Raw genomic sequence first — 23,484 nt, forward strand, 5'->3', positions numbered from 1 at the left:
TAGGTAGTTTTTAAAAGCTGTGAAGCCTATTTAGCGGTTCAGTGGGACAGAGACTGAATGGAAAGCAAGAAACATTGTCTTCAGACAGGACCCCCTCCCCCTCCCTCCTTCCCCCTCCCTCCTTCCCCCTCCCCCCTCCCTTCCCCTCCTCTCTCCCCAGTGCTGTCCATTATCACCTTCTGCCTTTACTATTGCCTCTTTCTGCTTTCTTGACACACAACACTAGGCACAACTACCGAAGCCCAGGGCAGCCCTGGGATGCCGGAGCATAAGTAGTACAAGCCAGTGACAACTGTCTCTGAAATGTCACCTCTGCATTATCTGGGGCATCTGAATGTCTGAGGAGATGGCACAAGGCTGGCAGCCTCTATTCCTTCCAGGTCACTTTGACAAAGAAGTTTCTGCTGCCTTGAGGATTGGCAGGGTATGTTGGTAATAATATCCACTTGCTCCCCTGTAGGGCAGCGTCTCTCCTCACCAGCCCTAGCTACTTTACATACTCAGGGATCTAGCTTGCAATTTACATTTGTATATTTTATTCATAGGTGAAATTTTTTTCCCTACAACTTTGTACAGTGCTAAACAGTATCGGAATATTATTCAAAACATGTCCTTTCCATAAAATCTGTTTATGTGCCATCATTATCTGCAGCATTAAATACATTTTATATCATCAGAAATTTTATGATACATTTAAAAATGAATTTCTACTTAGCGGAAATGCATTAGGGATTATCCTAAGAGACCCTGCTGGAAAAAAAAATACAGTCATGTTTATTTGTAACTGCCAGAAAATGGCTTGCAAAATTGTTAGTGTCTTTTTATTATTCCCTACCACTGGAGCACTTGCTTGTTAATTAGAGAAATTTCAACTGTCATAGTTGGCAATTATAGCTTCTGTATCATTGTCTGTTATGAATAGTCAATGAGAGCTGATTAATATGCATGAGCAGCAGTATATATAGCGTGTGCATTGGACCACAATCCAGCTGCCAGAGTCACTCGGAGGAGGGAGCAGAGTGTGTGTGTGTGTGTGTGTGTGTGTGTGTGTGTGTCCCTGCGTGTGCGCTCCCGCGCGTGCGTGCATGCTGCGAGGGAAGGAAAGGCAGCGTGGAGGAAGCAGAGAGTTGTTTTTGCAGCCTCGGAGAGCCATGCCCCTGTGAGGCTTTGTAGCTGCCTGACTCACCTGAGGCTCTCCGAGAGCTGGTCAATGCCTGCATGCTGAGGGAGTGGCTTCCCAGGCGCTGGAGGTCCTGAAGGCTTTCTTTGACATTCCTCCAAACATGGGATGCAGCTTGTGCAGCGCGCAGAAGCAAGAGGAGCAGTACAAATTACTCTATGAAGTTTGCCAGGTAACAGCGCGGCAGGTTATTCCGCGGTACTCACCTGGCGGCATCCCTCCTGGGGCAGGAATCGGGAATTTCTGTGTGTGCTTGTGTTCTGTCTAAGCCTGCCTTGCCGACTTCTCCGGAGATGTTCTGTGAACTCTCTTAAGAAATGTGCTTCCTAGCAGCTTTCCGGTGCTTGCTTTTGAGAGTCTAAATAGCTGTTGATGGTCTTGCAATGTGTTTGAAGTAACCGTGTCACAAAGCTCCATGACAACTAAGGACTCTACAGAGCGGCCAGTCGACAGGGTCAGAGAGTGGTCAGGCAGGCATTCTTTGAACAAGTTGGGGAAGGGGGTGGGGAGGATGATGGATGTTTGCAGTTTTTGTGTCTGTTTAAAACAGTTTTAAGGAACTGCTTACAGGAGAGCAAAGTCCTCTGCTGAGTCCTCCTTTCAGCAGCGTCTTGTACTGGGACATGTGGCTCACATCTATACCTCACACTTGCCACCACTTGCATACGTCTCTCTGTGCAAATGTTAGCAACTTCTGAAGCAAGTGATTTCGGTCTCACAGACTGTCACCCTCAGCAGGTGATCTGTCACGGCTTCTACGTCACAACATGAAATTTCAGTTGACATGTCAGGGGATATGTTCGATATAGCCCAGATAGCTTACTTTACATCTATGCTGAACATTTTCTTTTAAGTCTTCAAGCCCCTTGAACAAGGTGGTTTGACTTGGTTCTTGCTAATCTAGCTCAGCAATTAAGGATTTTCCTCTTGAATCAGTTTGGCTCCTTTAAAAGATAATTTCTATGAACAGAAAGTAACAGTCCGGTAAGTTTTTAAAATCATCATAGTAGAATAACATGAAGGCAAGCAAAAAAAAAAAATGAAGTGGGTATGTGCTTCTTGGTTCATAACAAATGGCTAATTAAAAAAAAAAAGGCTTGACTTTAAAAAGAATTTGGTTAGTTGTGTGTCATTTTCTTGACAGCCACTAGAGGGCGGGTGTCCCTAGCAAGACACAGCAAGACAGCTGAATGTGCCTGGTGAGCAAAATCTAAGGATGCTGGGTGAATAAAAGGTGTATGTGTCTGTCTGTATGTCTGTCAGCTCTCTGCAGTAAGGCATATAAAGGGTCAGCGTAAACATCCTAAGTTTTTTTTTCTTGAACTGTCCCACCTGCTACAAACAAGCTTCTTAAGTCTTAGAAATATCCTTGGCTTCCAACTCTATGGACTTAGTGGGACAGACTTGTCCCCAGCAGTCTGGGGATATATGGGAGGACTTGAGCAACAGTACTGCCACCACTGATGATCTGGCCCCCATCCCTCATGTCATCACATGGTGTGTTCGAGGCCTCAATTTACCTGATGATCTGGGGGCTCTCTTTTCAAGCCAAACACTTAGAAGTGAGTTGAGCTGAGCACCAAACCCCATTGGCTAAGCCGTGTGCTATGTTAGGCTGGGCTACCGCAAAGGGAATACGTTCAATGATAGTTTTCAAAACTCTGTGCCTGGTTTGGTTTGGTTTGGTTTGTTTTTTTTTCGGTTTGGTTTTGGTTTTTATCATCAGCACCAAACCTATCGTGTAGCTTCCATTCAGGTGAATTTCGTATACATTGAAACTAGTGAGCACCTTCCCAAGTTCAACTTTATGATATCTACAACAAATCTGTGCCAACTTACTTTTTATTCAACCTTATTATTTATGCTCTTCAGCCCAGAGTGCAGTCCTAAAAGAAGGAGTCTAGATTCTGTTTGGTTTTTACTAGGTAAAATTTTGTGGGGCTATTTCTGTCTGCAGTATCGTTTGGTGAGTTGCTGATAAATGACTTCCGTCTGAAATACACGCTGTCAGCAGTTTAGAGAGCCATGCAGATTTATTTTCAGGGGGCCCAAACTACTTCTCAGACCAACCTACCCTCGAGCTAACTAAGTAAAATCCGTCCTGTCCTTCTGCCTACTCTTTGGGCGCCTGAACCGTAGCACAGAGGAATTCACAAAACACTTGCAGGAATTAGTAATTGTGTCCTCGCCCTTATTATGCAAAACCTTATTAGAACAGAGAAATTAAGGTTTCCATAAATTACACTTCCAGAAAGTCCGGTGTGTCTGGCTTCAGTAAGCCTTCATAACCGCTGCACAAAGAGGATCAAATATTCTAAGGCTCTGGCTTGATCCTTTCCTCATCCAGAGATAATTCAAAGGGATGCTCTTCATTAGGGCCATGGGCAAGCTGCCTGTAATTTCTTTGGGGTGCTGCTGTGAGCGTAATGGTGCAGAACAATGGCTTTGCCTCTTGTCACACACACACACCTTATTGTAGCTTTAATCACATTAGAACAACAACGGCAACAGCAACAACTCCCCAACTTGCCTGCTTGTTAAACGGTAACACAGCACGGATGTGCTGAGACCCTGGGGGATTCTTAAATACTTCTGAGGAGACAAGGCAAGCCTCTTCCTACCCTGGGGCTTGTCAGAGCAGTTGAGGGCTACAGATTCTTGGGCTTTTATACCTGCAGTATTTGAGTGGGGGCCTCAACCTCGAATCCCTGCATTCTGGAAATGGGAAGTTTCAGTTAGCAACTGAAAAGATCAGCCTATCAGGCAACTTCAACCCCCTTTTGCAAGGGAAAGCAAAAGAAGTCCAAAAGAAAGATACCTGGAGGTGGTCAGGGTATAATCTTCTACTTGGGGAAATCGGATAGCACAGAGAATCTCATGTTCTAGCCTCTCAGCTCCAAGGCTGAAAGCCAGATAAGAGTGGGTACCAAGTTATGGGTGGAAATGAAGGAAAAAAGGAAGGAAAATACTCGTGGCAAGGTCTGTGACTCTGTGAGCAGGTCTGTGACTCCATGGCAGGCAGGATGCCAGCTGGGTCTTTCACAGGTCTTCCTGTGGAGAGTCAGAGAAGGGATAGAAAAGATCAGAGGTAGCATCTCTCCAAAAGTCCCCTGGGAAGTCTGTGCAATGTTAGTAGTCTTTGAGACTTCGATGAGTCAACAGGGAAATAATTCTGATAGGGAATTCTGATTCCAACAAGAAAGTGTAACTAGCTCACACACCTAAAGTCTGCGTGCCAGTTTTCAAACTGAGAAGGAAAGCACACTTGCAAACATCTACAGCATTACCTACAGCGTGCTTAGTGTGCACTGGCAATACGCTAAATGCCAGTCATCTGGTTTCCCATGGAATCCACACAGCCGCTCGGAGACAGGAGATATTATTATCCCCAATCAAAGATGAAGCAATTGACATACAGAGGAATCATAAGTGGGGTTGGGTGTCACATCTGCACCACAATTCTCAGGTCTCAGAGCCTTTCTTTACACAAATCATGTTCAACAATGTCTGTGAATACATGACCAACATTACAGAGAGACTCAGCTGGGATAAAGTGATTACAGTCAGTGCAAGCACAAGGACACAAGTTCGATCCCCAACACTCACAGAAGCCAGGTTTAATTGTGCTCACTTGTAATCACAGGGCTGAGAATGCAGAGCCAGGAAGAGCCCACGAGCTCAGATAAGTAGTCTTTGAGATTGTGATGAGACAACAAGGAAATACTTCTGATAGAGACTTCCCAGTCATGAACCTATGTCAAACAACAAAGTTGGTGGCTGTTAAGGAATTAGGCTAGAGGTTGACCTCTCCCCTACATGCACACAGACACTCGTGCACATACATACCAGAGAGAGAGACAGAGACAGAGACAGAGAGAGAGAGACAGAGAGAGACAGAGACAGAGAGACAAAGACAGAGAGACAGAGACAGAGAGCATGTGTGTTGAGATTGCTTTCACCTGCATTGTTGAAGTGCCTGGACTATCATAGCAGATCCCCTTGCAACTTGTCATTTCACTCAGTCAAGCCATGAGGAGGGCGTGTGGTGGGCAAAGAGAAATGACCTCCAAAGTAGTAGAAGGTTCCCACTAGCCTTCCAGGCATTTCCCCAAATGGTCTTTAAAAGCCCTGGCCTTTTGGCTTGTTGTATTAAGATTAAAGTTGTGTTTTCTACAGCAGAGTCGCTAGTTTTTAAAAGGCATAGACTTTACCCGGTAACAGTGTTGTCCCAGAACATAGCAGCTGTCCTTGTTTGCGACCCTTTCCCTATCAACCTATTAACTAGTAGGTGAGGAAAGCCTGGATTTCTCTGGTAAATACAAATTAGAATCAGCAAGTTTATGAGGCAGGCTGGAAACTTGACTGCACACAATCCTGTTTTCATATTTAATTAGCTGTGTGCAATACTCAATTAGAAGAGTTTACGGCAGTAGAGCAACTGTGAGTCTGCTGTGAAGCAGCCGGGCCGTGGTATGATTAAGTACGGACAGAGTCAGTGGCAGTTAATTGGATGAACATAAACTTGACCTCCACACAGCAGTGCTGAACCAGGCCAAGATTTCCTGCAAATAGGAGTGTGTTTGCTCAAGCAGCCTGTCAATGCTCAAAGCACTGTTTCTGATGCTAGTTTTCCTTCTGAATTCATCTTGGGTGAAATAGATTTGGATACAGAGGGCTTACCCAGGCCTCACAGTCCAAGTCTGTCACCCCAGCTGCAGGAGAAGGCAGAGGCAGGAAGATGACAAGTTTGGGACTCCCTGGGCTACAGAGTGAGCTCAAGGCTAGCCTGAGTAACTCCGTGAGACTCCTTTTGGAAATACAGATGTTTTTTTGAAATTAGGTTATCTCTTTCCACCTAAGTAAATTGAGGTCCCTTATGAGAACGGAACTGTGTATGGCCACAAGGGGCACCGTTTAAATGTGTGTATGTATCTGTCACTACATGTTATTTTCTCATTGATAAACAGTGGATCATACATTGCTTTAGTGTTAGGAAATGAAAACTTGTTGGCCTGAGGTGGAATCAAGGCCTTGCATGGAGCCTTCCCATCATGCCCCTGTCCACTGCCCCATCCCTGCATGGGGCCTTCCCATCATGCTATACCCACTGCCCCATCCCTGTATGAAACATCCCCACCCTGTGCCAGCCCTGCATCCTTACATGGAGCCTTCCCACCATGCCCCACCCATGGCTGGATCCCTACATAGAGCCTTCTCACCGTGCCCTGGAGTATTACTCTATCTCCACATGCCCTCTTCCCCCATGCCCTGTCCACCGCTAAATCCCTGCATGAACCTTCCCACCAAGCCACGCCTTTCCACTCTGAAGAACCAGTGCATCCCCACACTGAGGATTTCTACCATGCCATACAATACCCTCCTGTCCCTCTAAAGCAGCCACTGTGCTTTCGAGCACTACCGTTTCCCTATATTGAGCATCCCTTCGATACCACAGATCACTAATGTATCCCTACAGAGTATGCCTGCCATGCCCTGCCCACTGACAGTTGGCTTCATTCTCTCTGCCTCACATCCGTGTCATCATATTAATGTTGTCGTCCCCATTCCACTATGAACTCAGGAAGTTGCATTATCCTCCAAATATTCCTGCCTGAGCACCTTGGATTCTTTAGTGGCTTTGAGGAATGAGAAATAGGTATAGTCAGTCCGTATGTAGAAAGAGGAGGAGGAACTGCACATATGACAGTGACTGGGCCCAGGCGGTGAGGCCGGAGGGTAGAAGGGATGGCATAGCTTTTGTTATTTGGTTCACTCAGCCCTAGGGCTCAACCAGCCATGTGCCAAGGATCTTCTACTCAGCCTGTGGTCATTGACTCCCTAGAGCCATTAGAATAAAGGGAGCTGCTCCATGGTGGCCTTCAAAAATGGTGTCCCTGAGCCCCTTCCAACATCTCCATAAGCTTCCTGATGTTGTTTATCTGCCCTGGTCCTGGGGACCTCTTTCAGTACCTGTACTTACTTTCATCCCTCCCTCTTAAGACTTTGCAGTAGTCCCCTTCCTAGTAGTTGCTACAACTTATCACCTGTCTCCAGCCTCCCACCCACCCCAAAGATGTCATCATCATGAGGTACATCATTGTCTGGGGTGCCCCAGTCTTGCCACGTAACCCAGTAACCATCAAGACCTCTTTCCCAAATTCCGAATGAGATCCGTATTAAATGGGTCCCACCTTGGTCCGAGGTGGGTTTTATCAATGACAAATGAGCCCCTGTCTCTGTTGCCAATAAGGTGGGTGCGATAGGTCTACAGGGGAAACTACAGCCCATCACTCTGTGTTCCTGTCACCCACACACCTGCCATGATGGATAAGAACAAGAAACATATGGAAGCAAGAAAAGAAATGCAGGTTTAATGGATGAGTTCCGTTGTGCTCATTAAGGATGGTTAAATGGTAGGGGTGGAGGATACAGGAAAGAATGCCGTCAGCCATTTTGAGTAACGCCATACCTTGTACCCTGTGTTCTCTGACCGCTGTGGGGTCAAGCAGGAAAAGCAGCTCAGGTCTCAAAGCCTAGAAAGCCCACCTCCTAACAGAAGTACCTTCATTTATGTGACAGGTGTCACACTGTTAGTGAAATGTAGTCGGCTGAGCTGTTGACCGTCAAGTGCTGCCCTGACAAGTGTCACGAGTGAATTTGTCCTACTCAGAATGACCCACTTTTCCTCGAGCTCGCCAAGGGCACCCAAGGGCACACTGAGTTATGAGTCCATTGGTAAACTGCAGAGGAAAGGTTCCTCTGACATATCTGGTCACCTGCCTAGCAGGAAAATATCTTTCCAATGATTATGATTATATCAGTTCAGAGTCAAGAACAAGCTGAAACGGTGCAGGAATGAAGGGAAATTGTTGGCAGAAATGTGCAACTGCCTTTGCACCCAACTCTTGACTTGAGTTAAAGAGGGAAGACAGTTTATCTGACTGTGGAAGATTCTCTCTGTGTTTCCCTTAACTTATTAGTTCTCAAAGGTGATCCCAGAGCAGCAGGACCCAGCCCTGAGAGTCAGCATGTCAGGGGCCGGGGCCATCATCAATCAAACCATATCCCATGAGCCCTCAGGGAGCACGGTGCGTGTTCACACTGGTCTCACTTCTCAGTTAAGCCGAAAATCCTGGAAGAAGCTGGACCAACACTTCTCTGGCAGGTTTTCGGAAGTCCGTGTTAGATGCGTAGGCAGCACAGAAGTCACATTGCAGACGGAAAGTTTAACCATCTGTTGGCTTTTTAAAAGTTATTTTGCTTGAGAAACTGTTGTTTCTTCAGTACTGAGAGTTGAACTCACAGATTTGACTGACTTAACCATAATCCATATCCCCAGTCCTTGCTCAATAACATTTCTAAAGTAAGCTATTCAATAATGTCCATCTCACACATGTGAAATAGGTTAATCATACATTTCCATGCACACCCACAGCGCCACCATTTGCACTGTCCCCAGCACCTACTGAGGCAGCATCCTTGTTCCTGCTCAATCCACACTTCCTCCTGCTTGTGCAGACACTCCCCTCACAACAGTAATTAGGACAGTGATATAATTGATTTCCATCAATGTGGATGTCGAAAGGCAGACTTCTGCCAGAACAGAATGTATTTTTAGGACAGACACTGCTACTCTTTATTTTCAGAATTCTGAGGAGAACCAGCATCCTCCTGCTGCTGAGCCATACAGCTGTGCCCACGGTGACAAAACATGACGGCTGGCCCCACTTCCAGGGGCGGTAGCTCAGGTCACCTTCTCACTGGATCTGCCAATTAAGCCTCATTGGCTGGGATTGGGGAATAGTTTAGGAGCAGAGTGTGCAGCCCAAAGTTCCATTCCCAGGACCACAAAAAAAAAAAATTAAAAAATAAAAACATTGACCCATTTTCTTAGTTACTTTTTCCCTTTCTGAGATCAAGTACCTTATCAGAACAATCTTAGGGAGAAGAGTTTGTTTGGGCTCCCAGTTCTGGGGTACAGTCCGTCTCACAGTGGGAAGACACGGCACAGGGCAGCTGGTCACGGTGCACACATCTACAACCAAGAATCACAAAGAGGCAAATGCTAGCGTACAGCTCCCTGTCTCCTTTTCATTCAGCCCAGGAGCCCAGCCTGTGAGACGGTGCCACCCGCATGTCAAGGGTGGATTTTTCCTGCTTTTCCATATCAAAGATGGATTTCTGGGAATTCCCTCATGAACACACTCCGTGGTGTATTTCCACGATGACCCCAAACCTGTCAAGTGAAAGTTAACCATCGACCGAGCACTTGTGGTTCTCCTGTTGCACGTGTTCAGCATGCCTCTTCTGCGTTGGGTTAGACTAACCATTAGAGGAGCAGCTTTCCACCTTCCTAATGCTGCAGCCTTCTGAAACACTTCCTCATGTTGTGGAGGCCTCTAGAAAATTATTTTGTTGCTACTTCACAACTGCAATTTTGCTGTTATAAATTGTAATATAAATATCTGATAGACAGGGTATGGGGGTGTGACCCTCAGGTTGAGAACCGCTGCATTAGAGGCTGAACCTTTTAAGAAGGTACTCCCATGCTGATCTCCATGCAAATCTCCACTCTATGCGTGTCTCCTTCACCTCACCCCCCCCCATCCCAGTACTCAAAGGGGATGAAAGACACTCTCTCATACTACTTTTCTTTTTAACCTCTTGTCTCTTTGATGTTTAACTTATCAAAATTACAAAATGTAGGAAAAAGAATCTTACTTGAGTTTGCATCCTTAAACCAGTCTCAAGGTTCAAAAATTCTCCTAAGGTTTTTCTCAAACCAAACCTTGCGTTGGGGTCTCCTCCAGGGCTCATTAGAACCCTGGGGCTCAGGCTCCATTCCTAAGTGCTATGTGTGGCTGCTAGACCAGATGCTGTCCCTGAAGAGACAGTGCTCTGGGAGAAGTACGGGTGACTAGCGAGAGACAAAGAGGTAGGTGCAGGAAGAAAAGCGTTGAAGGGAGAGCGTCAGGCCTCCCTTGCACATACATTCACCTAAAACTGGTATTGTTATAGCTCAGTGACACTTCTGAGGGATCATGTTGTCATCTGCAACTGTGTCCCCCTCCGCCAAGTCAATCTACCTCATCACACAGACATCATCTCATCTTACATCATCACCAAGAGAAAAGTGAATATAATATGTAGTGATAATTATTAAAAATCCCCAGCCCGGGGTTTCGACTTCACCTTTGGTTATTGAGATCCCAGATGAGAGACACACCCATCCATCACCTTTATATTTACAATAAGCCTTAGTAAGTACAGTAGCTGGGTAGCTGCCTACTTTCCATTCTGCTAGAATCTACTATGCTATTGATAACCCCGGGTTTTTACTTACTATATACTATATTCCATCTTGGTTTCTCTTAGCCACAATTAGGCAACCCTCAGGACTGTGCTCTATTGACCCCTAACCCAAGGCAGGCTTCTTCTTCCTCCTCTTCTCCAACCCCAAGCCCTCAAACCCAAACCCTGCCTATGTCTCCTCTGCCCAGCTATTGGCTCTTGGCTTCTTTTTTTACCAATCAGTGTTCATCTCTGGGGCAACTAGTGTGGGGGTCCCAAATTAGCATTAGAATACAAGCAGCATCAAGCCACCCGCCACAATAACACAGCCAACACTTAGGTCATCTGACCTCTCAATTTCTCAAGTGACTAAGGAGAGATATACCTCATGGTTATTGTGTCTCTTTAGCATGTTATAATGAGGTTCCAGATTTTATGTTATGTGTATTTTCTATATTTAAGTTTCTTTTTTGTGTGTGAAATGGCCTGCTGAAGTTTCTATTTCTCTGTCGGGCTTTTCTATCTTTTTCTCTTGGCTTTCGGGATTTTTAAAGACATAGTGTATATACCAACTCATTAAATCAAAGTACTGAAAAGTTTCTTCCATACTTGCAGAGGTCTGTGTGTCTTTCTGACATTTTCCAAGGAAGCAAATACATCTTTTTTATTGTGGTTTGCATTTTGCATCTGTTAGAAAGTGTGTTTTCTACCTCAGAGCCATAAAGATACCCTCCTTTATTCTCTTCCATGCATATTTTATAAGTTGATGTGCAGATTTTCATCAGTCTTGTCTTTCTCTGTGCCTTTGTGTATGATGCAGTGTTGGAGTCCAACTCCATTTTTTTTCATCAACGAATCTTCTAGTATCCCTTAGATAAAAGTCCAGCTCTCCACCCATGAAGAGGAAATGTCAGTGTTTTCATGTGTTGGAACCCGCCCCTGGCTTTCCTATTCTGTCCTGTTGATCGGGCATTCAGTAGCTATTACTTGGCTCTACAGCTATGCAGTGATTCCTGATGACTGGGACAGCAAGTCCTTCCCCAAGGCCACTTTGTTTGCTTGGCTAGTCCTGGTACTTTAGTTGTCAATCAAGCTGGCAACATTTTTCTCAAGGGGTAGTGAGTTCAAATGGGTAGCATGGTAGCATTCTTTAGATATCTATTACCTTGGATGTCTTTGCATTTACTCAATTTTTAATACAACTGTTGAGACCCAAGAACATGTATATTTAAATCTCCTCCTACCCCAAATTCTGAAGGAATCTAAATCATAAATATTCAGAGGGAGATGAGGTTGGATAGCTATGAAGATCTTTTAAAAGTGTAAAGTGCTCCTGAGATGGTCCAATAGGTAAAGCACTTGCCACAGAAACTGGGTGACCTGAGTTCATTAAGGTCCAGAACCCACATAAGGGTGAAAAGAGAGAACTGACTCCACAAGTTGTCCTCTGATCTTTAAATATGTGGCATGGCACATACATGTCTCCCAACAGTGCCATACATAGAATGAACACACATAATAAAAAATAAATGTAAATACCATTTCTGAGAAGTAATGAAATGGCGGCCCGTCCAACCCCAGTGCTCAGGAGGTAGAAACAAAGGATCTCTATAGCAAGCTGGCTAGCTAGAAAACTAGACTGGTGAGCTCTGAGTTTAGGGAAGGACTCTCTGCCCCAGTAGATAGAGAGTGGAGAGTGATCAAGAAAGATACCTGGTGTTAACCTCTAGTCTCCACACATGTGCAATCACACGTGTCTTTCACACATATGCACAAGTACATAGATGCATACATGGACCCATGCATGTATATAAATGCTGGGCTGAAGATATAGCTCAATGGTAAAGCTCAATGGCACAAGACCCCAAGTTCAAATCTCCAGTATTACCAAAGAAAGAGAGAGGGAGAGAAGAGCATAAAATGCTGTTTTCATTTTTCCTAACATGACATGTTCTCCAGCAGTAAAATTCCTCTCCCATGCAATAGCATTTGTTGCAAAAGAAAGAAGGCATCTGTCAGACTCCGGTTAGAGCTCATCTTTTTACACACACGTCCCCTGCATTTTGCATGCTTCTGCCTAAAGAAATCTGAAGGCCCTTTCTTGAAAAGGAACACATGACCCGAATAACACAGGCAAGATTTACTATGCACAGCCCTCCTACCAATGGGCTCAGAGTTAATTTGAGAGACATCTGGGGGAACCACAGTTTTCTCCCAGCGTGTTAAGCAGTTTATCCTGACAACGCGCTCCTGTTTTTCCATACATGGCAACCATCTATTCCCCTATCCACCCACAGTGCCAAAGCATATTACATTAAAAGTGGCATGCATCTTAATAAAAGGAAACTCAGAAAATTACAAGTCAATTTTGCCTTATCAAGCAGCTGTTTTCTATTTGGGGAGTCTCTGAGAGGTAGAAGGAAGCTATTCTCCTTTGTGGCAATATTTTCACCAACAGGAGGTGGGAAGGAAAACATGTCAGCCCCACCCACCCACAGTCACACTACCCCACATCCGCTGTGTTCCACTTTATGTAGTGATGAAGTGACTGCCGGGTGTACCTTGTAGTGCATGCTCTGTGCAACTTATGACACCAGCTACCACATTCTCCATGTAAAGCCATAGCCATACATTCCTGCTTGGAGTAACTTGGTAACAAGGGATGCCTTTCTCTGTTTCTCTGGGGTGTTTTGTTTTGTTTCGTTTTGTTTCCATGGAAAGTTTGTACATCCAGGTTTTGTATCACGGGGCTACGTATTTAAAGTCTGTATTGTCCTGAGTGTTGGTCTGACTTCTCCCTAATAACATAAAATAAAGCATCTCATTGAAGGTCTAGAACCTGGGTTCCCCCAGACCAAAGGAGGAAGGAAATCACCAGTGAGACATTAGCACAAACATTGAGCCTTTTCCCCCTAGCTGAGGGCTTCAGAGTCCCTGTCCAACCACAGTTAGGAAAACATGAGGAGGTTTGGTGCTGTGTCTTTTGCTCAAGATATTTGGTTGTCATCTTCATGATGCCCTACTGTGGAGAATGATTGTCACGGACATACTTTAGGGACAGGACTCTCATGTCATCCTCCAGCCCCTTCCCAGTACAGACACTCTTGTTATTCCATTTTAAAGATGAGACTGTTGAGGCTGTGGAATGACTGATTTGCTTGAGGTCACCCAGCCAGTGGGTAACAGAAACAGGATTGTGACACAGGACTGTCCACCTCAGTGACAGGTGTGCCATGGGTCCCTCCAGCACATATAAATAGATATCTCCTACCTGTCACCATACCAGAGGAGGGAGAGGCTGGTCCCTGTCACCAGGTGGCTTGCATTCTAGAGAGGGATGAGGTTGGCTCCTACAGCTGCAGCACAAAGGTATGTGCACAGGAAAGGGAGTGGCTTGCAGCTTTGGGGGTCCAGTAGGGTGTTGGGGTGAAATCTTACTCATGTGTAAGTCTACCTGGTTATTGTTGGAGAAGGAGGGGGATTCCACTGCACACTGTCCCAATCTAGAATTACCAGGATGTCCAAAAGCTTGTGGCTTTGTCACTGGGAAATTGTAGAACACTGACTGGGCTTCCGTGAACCTTACAGTCTTCCTTCAAAGCACAAGTGAAGTTCTTCTAGATGCTGGCAGTGGTCAAGACTATGCTGTGTCTAGAGACTCTAAGGGATGGTGGCAGCTCTGAATGTGGACACATCACAGGAGCAGTCAAAGCTCTGGGGACCAAAAGATAGAGCAACACTAAGGGAAGTGAGGCTTCCAAAATTGTGGGTTACAAGTATCCATGGAGACAGGTATAATGATAGATGTGCATCTAGAAAGGCCAACTTTCTTGGACATCATTAGGTCATCATTAGTGCTAAATCATTTCTTTGAAAGGAACAATGGAGAATGGGTTTTAGGAGAAACAGGTAAGAGCAAAACTTCTTTGAAATGCATACTGGCGCAAATGTATAGATCGCTAGGAGAAAGATGTTCCAGGTTCAGCATTTCTTCATGTTATTTTTGAACACTTCCTTTCTACGAGGTAGAGAGTCACTGAACATAATGTGGAACTTGAATGATCGTTGTCCTCATAGTAATTTCTACCCAAAGACAGGGAGAGACCTCCACCAGATTCTCCCAGAGCAGTAATGACCCATGACAAGGGCTAGGAGTGCCAAAGGGGCTGAGACTGGAAGTGCCTGGGCACTGTGGCTGGACGCATAGAGCTGTCAGCCTGGCTACACTACAGAGCGGGAGGCGCTTGTGGTCGTCAAGGGCAGGTATCTCAATAAGGCTCTCTCATGTGTACATCTCACATGCGGTCTTTGTTCCACAGGGCAGTCTCACACTTGACATGTAACACTCTAGTTAGAGGGCATGAAAACACTTGGGAAAGTAGACAGTTGCGTGGCCACAATATATATTTAAAGGAAGGAATGTTTGAGGGAGGCGATAAAAATATTAAACACATCCCTACCATGCTAGAAAACTAATATAGGGAAGATGGGGCTTGCAGTCGCATCTTCTTGCATATTTATTTAGATCTCACATTCTTATAAATCAAAGATAACCCGTGTTATTTATGGTCTACATTGCAGTGCCCAGGACAAGGGCATGACCAGAAATTTCCCCCATATACATTCAGCGATGATACCATGTTTGGCCATTGGGTCATCCGTGAGGCTGAATGGCATAAGGGCAGAGTATGTATAGCTTACAGGGGTTTATTGTGTTGATTTCAAACTCTGCTAAGAAGAGATTTAAAGGGAAAAAAATCTCAGACCCAAACAAAAGCAGGGGGGAAATTTACTGTTGCCTCAAGCAACTAGAGTACGTCGTGCGTCCTCCCGTGGCTGTCTCCACCATCCCCTGGGATGGGAGTCCAGATTTTTGCCGCTAGCAATCTCGTCGCTTTGCTCAGAGCCACGCAGCACTCAGCTGAAGCCACGCTGAGAGTCTGTCTCCACCCAGCTGGGCACCCTGACTCGCTGCACTGAATCATCAGCCCATCTTCTCCTCCCATCCTCTGATAGCTGTACTCAGAAAACACTTAGTTACATTTCTTTTTCCAACCCCCGCCTCCACGTTCTCACCCCCAAACCCCCTTCTCCCTGGTAAAAAAAAAAAAAAAAAAAAAAAAAAAACCCTTCGTCTCCTAGTATTCTAATTGCATTATCAAGTGTTTTGTTTGGTTCATTAACTTCTTCCCAGATGATTTCCTCCTGGTAGATTTCTAGCAAATTCTACCAGTGTCTAATAAATCATCTTAGAAACTGCTGCAGGTTTTTCTCTCTTGGAGAGACTGTGTCTACAACGCTAATTCCTGCATCCCCATGAACACTCACTTGTATTCTGCCTCCTTTCAAAATAGCAGTCCTTCGGGGTTCGTGGTTAAAACTCTTCAGCAATTCCACAGCAAATGAGAGGTTGCTGGACTGAGCCAGGCTGACCCCTAGGAGCCCAGTGAGAACTCAGCTGGAGCATTCCAAAGGCTATTTCAGCATCTCCACAGACACTTGGACTATAGGCACAGCTCGGTTGCTAGAGTGCTTGCCTAGCATGCACAAAGCCCTGGGTTTGATCCTAAGCACTATGGTGGCACATGCCTGTAATCTTAGCCCTTAGGATCTGGAGCCAGGAGGAACAGAGTTCAAGGCCAACCTTGCCAATGTAATCAATTGGGGGCTAAATAAGACCTTGTGTCAATAAAAAAAATAATAAACAGACCTTCTTCATGTGACCTCAATTAAGATGCTTCTCTCTATGACTGACAGTCACGGTGTTCCAGAGGACCCATCACCCAGATATGTAACTAAAACTGAGACATGAAAATGAAATCAAAGTTTAGCTGAGTATCCATTGACTAGGAAAGGACTCGGGGGTCCAGATCCTGCTTCCAGGATGTGGCAGAAGAGTCAGGGCCGGAGTGTAGAATTGTGTCTGAGAAGGTGACTAATGTTCAGGCAGCCCATGTGGGGTAAACTGAAATGCACAGTGCAGGAGACCTTGAGTACCATGCTTACAAGGTTCCGGACATAAGAAGAATCACTTCATGGTTAATGGGGACGTTCCATGGTTAAAGTGCTTGCTACCCAAGTATGAGGACTCGAGTTCAGATCAGTAGCATCTACATTGAAAGTCACAGGAGCAATGTCTATAACCCAAGCTCTGGGGAGTCAGAGATGCTAGGATTCTTGCTGTTCTCACTGGCTGGCCAACCAGCCTAGCTGAATTACTGAGCTGTAAATCCAGTGAGAGACCCTGTCTCAGAAAATAAGTTGAGAAGTGATTGAGGACAACCTCTCTCTCTCTCTCTCTCTCTCTGTCTCTCTCTCTCTCTCTCTCTCTCTCTCTCTCTCTCACACACACACACACACACACACACACACACACACACACACACACACACACAGCTGCACAAAATCAGTATTGAGAGCAAGTTTCCGACTTTCATTTTGTTAACTGTAAGGATCCGTCCCTAGCATTTAATCACCTGGCACACACCTCATGGATCTTGTAGTGCTTTTAAATCAGTTTGCTCTGTCCACAAGAAGTCTTAATTTTAATTTCTGCCTCATTCAACGAACACGTCACCACTCCTGCATCCCCGACGTTCTCGGCTGCTAAGATATGGAATTATTTTGCCATTCTCATTCTCAAGGTCTAATCACAAAAAAGGCAAGAATCAATTATTATAATGTGGCCATTCTTTAAAGGCCTTCAGCAGCTGCAAAGTTGAGAGGGCGAGGCGTTTTATTTCCTACTTTACGGGTGATAAATACCGAAGAATGTCACCATCACTCTTTTTGTCCCGTTTGCCAGCCACATTTATAAATCTAGGAGAAAGAAGTACAAACTTAACTTTATTTTTGATTCATGATGGTTCTAAATCTCCCCCCCGACCCCCGTAGCTGCCTTCAAATGCAGTCATCTCCACTAGTTCCCACTGGTTCTTCACGCACAGTCAATATTTCCCAGAATTCCGTACTAATTTCTCATAGTGGCCATTCAGTACCTGCATAATTCAGTAGAGATGACTTAGGATTTATACGTTCTAGTAATGAAAGTTGTCTCTCTTTTGGAGGAAAGGCATCAAAAACTACAAATATTTTGGATGTTCAGTAAACATACATCAGGTTAGTGTTTGTGCAAGCCCTACACGGAATATTCCTATGTATTATAAATGATACTGGAGCCGGGAGATCGAAGGGTTTGGTTTGGTTTTCTTGGAGTCAGCATTAGTTGGTGGTTTTCTTATTTTGGTTTTTGTTTGTTGTTTCTTTGTTTCTGTTATCATTGTTGTTGTGGTTTTGAGTTCCCCATAGTCTAAGCTGACCTCAGACTCACTAGATAGTAAGGCTGGCCCGCTACTCCTCATTCTCCTGCCCACCCCACCCCATGTACTGGGATTATAGACCTGTGCTATCATGTTTGACTAGATTTAAAGACAAAATCAAAATAGGACAAAGTCAAAACAGGTAAGGAAGTATGGACAGATTTTGGAGGCATTGGGAGAGAGAAGTAAGTCTGATCAAAACACATTGTATGAAATTATCAAAGAAATGATCAAAAGGATCAGAAATGTTTTTCATACAGGAGAAAAGAAGTAAATATTTTCTCCTCCAGCCTAAATTTTCCTACCAAATTGAACTAAAATTGAAATTAAAAAAGAAGAAAAGAAACAGAATTTGAGCAGGGTTCAGGAGTTCTGTGCTTTAATTTTGTATATCGGCTACATAAGCAACAAGAATGGCGCTGCCCCCCACACACACACACACACTACACTAGTCTCCATAGTGATCCCATTGCTGCAACTGTAGATCCACTCTTCTGAGGAAGCCTGCACAACAAGGGTGACCTCCACCTACAGGCTCCGAACCTGCAGTTTTCTGCCTGGGACAAGTTGATGGGAGAGAGAAAAATACAAAAACAAACCCAACAGTCCCTGTGGGACTGAATGAACATTCGGAGAACTACCAAGTGTAACGCTGTTTTAACGGTGAATGACTATTAAGAATGCCACAATAGGCTGGACCTAGGCCTCCCTGCACACAGATAGCAGATATGCAGCTTGGTCTACATGTGGGCGCCAAACAACTGCAGTGGGGGCTATGCCAAAAGCTGCTGCCTGTCCATCGGGTATGTTCTTCTAGCAGGGCTGCCTTGTCTGGTCTCAGTGGGAGAGGATGTGACTTGATGTGCCATGGTTGGGGAATATCCAGGGGATCCCCACCCTCTCAAAGAAGAAAGGAGGGAGGGATTGTAGGAGGGGGGTTACCAGGAGGGGGCGGTATGCAGGATGTTAGGTGAATTTAAAAAAATGAACACCACAATAAAAGTTCTAATAAAAGTTTCTAAACTCTACTTTCTTGGCAAATTTACATTGTAAGTATAATACTGAATAGACTTGATTAAATTTAGGGTTTTGGTAGGCATGCTGATGTGACTATAGCTATTGTTTCATTTTATTTTTAAATTTGACATTATAGACTTTCAGTAGACATTGTAAGAACTAAATCTTAAAAGCCCATCTCCCATGAACCTCCTAAGGGTCCCCAGTGTCCTTTTAGTCTCAATACATAACAGCCTTCACATCGCCATCCCAATCCTTCTGTGCATAGGGTTCCCCTCATAACCCTGTCGTGTCTATGGGAGCTTTGAATGTGACTGCACCCCACCTGAACTATTATTCCCTTGCTCCTTACATCCGTCCTACTCCGCCAATTTCTGCTTAGCATCTCTTGCTCATGGGAGCTTGCTCTAGCCCTTTCTCCTGTCCCCACCCCCTCTCACTCCTTCACTACGGGAATCATCACAGCCTATCTTCCTCCACCAGACTCTAAACTCTCTGGGGGCAGCCCCCACTTCTGGTTTAGTTTGCCTTCAGGATCACAGCATCATGGGCTATTAACTAAATGAAAGAGCCACAGTGTGTAAAACGCTTGAGCGTAGTGGGTGGTGCATAGAAGATGCTCAGATGTGCCAAACATCATTATTAACTCAGAAACAAAGGTAGGGTGGTTGTCAGTAGGCACCTTTGTTTGGTCCAGGGAACATTTAAAATTCCTACCTTAATTCATAATTATTGTAGTCTATTCAAAATGTCGTTGGAGAGACAAGACGGCAACTCTAGAAAAAGAGAAGAGGGGACAGCCTATTCCCTCGGCTTCCAGAAGTCTATCTCTAGGCTAGCACCGGGCTCCTAAGTGATCTGGGGTACAGTGTCAGTGGGTGGGTGTGAAGTGCAAAATGTTTGGTTTAATACAACTGCATTTTCTCAGAGGATGGAAGTTTTGCCTCATGAGATGAACCTCTTGGCTATGCAAAGCCAAAATTAGTTTTGAACCAAGTACTATATGTCCTATAATTCTGTTTCTTTGGAAGGAAAACAAAGGAAGAAGAAAAAAATCAAATCATTGGTTGTCTGGGTTACCCTAAAATGTGGAGAAACAAATCCACAGGAGCCAGGAAGTCACGGCCGCCGATCTTCATTAGCGTTGCCTTTCCCTGGTGTCCGTTGGTCTGCCCTTGTGTTCTGTAAAGAGAGTTAGGAAGTTTCATTATCCTGACAAGGAAAATTTGTGAAGTTGAGGTCGTTTCATCCAATAAACGTTTTTTAGCATTCGTTCTATGGCCCTGCCTCTCTCTGGGATTGAAGAACTTCCAAATTCGAGATGTTGCCTTTTTTTTCTTTCCTGTATTAACATATGACTGACATCACTTTTGTCCTAACTGCACCGTTTTAATTGGTGTTCCATCAGAAGAGCTCACAAAACACCTGGAGGGTGTTTGTAGGACACATGCACATCGAGATTTGATGTGACAGCTCAGGAAGAAACGTGCTGACAGGCAGTGTCAGAATCCCCTTGCTTTCAGCTTCTCTGCCATTGCACAGAAAGGGACTGGGACAGGAGTGGGTATCCAAAACTACTGCTTATTACTTGGTGCCACCATGAAGATGACTCCTGGAGGTCAGTAGACTGCGTCTACCGGATCCCATAGGCAAACCCCAGCATCTGCACCAAGACACATGCAAACAAACCATGTCCTTTACAAGAGTCTTTGTTCTCTACTCAAGCATCAGGGCATTTTGTTTTGTTATCTAAGGTCGACCTTTCCTCTCCACATTGCTTTCCCTATACCACTTACCTTTGGCTCAACACCTCAACCTCCTAGAGCTCAGGTCAAATGGCAGCCTACTAGCCATGCAGCTCAGAGGTTACAATGTGTCTGGTGCCAATCAAATATCAACCTTCATGAGCACCATATTAGGAATTGCTTAGCTAACTAACCATGTTTTTATTCCATCGTCCAAGATGCAAAGATTGTTACTACTGCCTACTCTTTGGACCTGGCTAGGAAGATGTGATTATGATATTCATCTTGACTGTCAACTTGCTCAAATTAAGAAATGCCTAGAGTATTAAGGAAGTGCATGTTTGGGGACATGAATAAGGGCTTTTCCAAAGGGAATTAAGTGATGGAGAAAGATCCACCCTGAACAGAGAAGGATAGCACTATTCCTGGGTTTGGGTATGGGTCTCGATGAAGGCAGGAGAGGGGAAAAGCCATCTGAGCAATGGAACTCCCTAGTGAGTGCTTCCTGACCCTCCCAGATGTGAGCCTCCTGCCTCCACAGCTCCTGACACATGGTCCCTCCCCTAGGGACTGGACCTCAGACTAGTCATAATAAGTTGCTTTCGCCATTGTTTTGAATACAGCAATGAGAAGGGTTGCTGACACCAGGCTCTGGTTATATATGTAGAGCTCGTAGTTCTGTGTGTGACACAGAACAGAGGACACGAGATGTAGAATGTCAGACCTCAGGTGGGACCCAGGACCCAGGAACATGCTTTCCCAGGTTTTCCCCAGGGGTTTGTTTGAAATGTGGTTTTTCTTCCCATTTGGCACTTGGGATGTTTAGCCTTGTCTACTAATAACTCCTGGTCTACTGAGCCTTGGTCACCACTTGATCAGCACATGTCAGTTTTTAAGTCACTAAAGACAACACTCATACAGCACTTGTGATGCAGGGTATGAACCTTTAGTAGTTTCTCTGCGGAGTTTAGTTAATTCTATCAGCACCCTAGTTAGTCCTGCCACTAACCCACTTCACAGACCGGTAGACTAAGGCACTGTGATTTGAATGCTCTGCTTGGGATGACAAAGCGTATAGCGGTACTGCCTTCCATCCTAAGCACTCAGGCCACAGCTCAAAGGGAGGCCGTAGATTTTAGTCCAATGATAACTCTTATGCATCTTTCTGAGGATCCATGAGGATCCTCCCTGACACTTAAATCAGTGTGGTGACATAAATGTAAAAACACGACTCCACACTTTTTAACATCATTTAAAAGTCCTCCTGTCAACAACATAGAAAATTCTTTCTCTGAATGTGTGTATGGGGATGGGGGGGGCAAGGAGAGAGAGAGATTAGACGATTGAGGGTAGACATTTTTCTTTGAGGCAGCTCCTGAAGAAAAACACTAATGGACTAAAAGTGTACATGAGCTATTTCTGAAGCAACAGAGTTTACACCAGATCAGTGAAAGTGACAGAATGAAACAGTTGCTGTCAACTTCGGGTATGATGCTTCCAGGAGCCTACCAGCCTCTCCTCCCTCAGTGTCCCCTTGTGTACTTTCACAGCCTCATGGCAAGACAATAGTGTTGACTTTTAACACTGCAAAGCGCAACTAACATCAGCACTTGGGAGACCTTGGCTGGAAGATCAAGAATTGAAGGCCAGCTGGGGTAGCGTAGCAAAACTTCCTCAAAACCCAAAGCCCAGACGTGCAACTAAATGGCAGGCCCTTGTATATGTAGGGATTGGGGTTTTTTTCCTTTTGGCTAGCACCTCAAAAGTGAAACCCTTGCCACCCTTCAGTCCTCTCAGCGATTACAACCTCCGGCTCACCTGGCTCTGCTCAGCCTGAACCCCAGGGACTGTAGTTCAGCAGAGCACAGGGCGGGTGCTTTCATCTCCACTGGGGATATGGAGAGCTGTCTGCCCCTGAATGACCCACCTTGTCACTGACAGTCCAAAACCCCAGGGAGGAGGAGAGTGTAGCCAGAGCCTCCTCACCCTTTCCAGTGCACCAGTTCCTTTCTACAGCACACTCTTCACCCAGAGCAGAGGGTACACTGACGATGTTTTGATCATAGTAAGGAATAGTTCCATACAACTTGACCTTTACAGATGCTTCTTGCCGAACATTCATGTGCCTTACACTAGTGGAGTCACTCAAGCATCGACAGAGAATGGAGGGAGATGGGCCTTGTTCCAAGTGCCCAGCATTAGGTGACCTAGCAGATACTGCTCAGCTGCTCTAAGTATCACCTTTCAATAGTGTAAAACCGTGCGCATTTTGTGCACTCATCAAATATGCTGAGTTCTATGGACACGCAAAGGCCAGTTTTTTATTCATAAATGTTGCCCCCCTCACAGAGGCCCTCCTCCTTCCCCTTCCCTTTAGCCTCTGAGAGGGTGAGCCCCTCTGGGTAGCCCTCTCATACCCTGGTTTACCAAGTCTCCGCAGGATTGGGTGCATCCTCTCCCACTGAGGCAGGATAAGGTTAGTCCTCCAAGACTATATATCAGCCTGTGTATGCTCTTCGGTTGGTGACTCAGTCTCTGAGAACTCCCAGGGGTCCAGGTAGTTGACATTGTTCATCCTCCTGTGGGTTTCCTATCTCTCCTCCAAGACCTTCAATCCTTCCCCCAACTCCTCCATAAGGGTCCCCGACCACCATCCAATGTTTGCTGTGTGTATGCAGATGCCATATTTAAATGGGATTTTGTGGTAATGGCATCAAGGTTAAATGCTAAAGAGAGGAGTGACATCAGGTCACAATAGGCTTGCCACTGGAAAAGGAAACATATTTCCGTGTGTGTGTGTGTGTGTGTGTGTGTGTGTGTGTGTGTGTGTGTGTGTGTGTGTGTGACTTTAGCTTCTATTGTTTTTAAATGCATCAGCTTACTATCTGGTGGCTAGAAGTCAGATATATTCCTTTTTAGGAAAAGGCTAAAT

General features: G+C 45.1%; 1 protein-coding gene across 1 annotated transcript in view; it reads left to right on the plus strand.

Annotated features, from left to right (window-relative positions):
- Nucleotides 1-1,044: 1,044 nt before the first annotated feature.
- Nucleotides 1,045-23,484, plus strand: part of LOC116903459 (E3 ubiquitin-protein ligase PDZRN3) — a 47,364-nt gene continuing 24,924 nt past the window's right edge. The window contains exon 1 of the mRNA XM_032906013.1: nt 1,045-1,352. Within this exon, the coding sequence (XP_032761904.1) occupies nt 1,284-1,352 (69 nt within the window). The 5' untranslated portion in view covers nt 1,045-1,283. The remainder of the gene's footprint in view (nt 1,353-23,484) is intronic.

The sequence above is a fragment of the Rattus rattus genome, chromosome 6 (genome assembly GCF_011064425.1).
Source record: "Rattus rattus isolate New Zealand chromosome 6, Rrattus_CSIRO_v1, whole genome shotgun sequence".
Classification (NCBI taxonomy): Eukaryota; Metazoa; Chordata; class Mammalia; order Rodentia; family Muridae; genus Rattus; species Rattus rattus.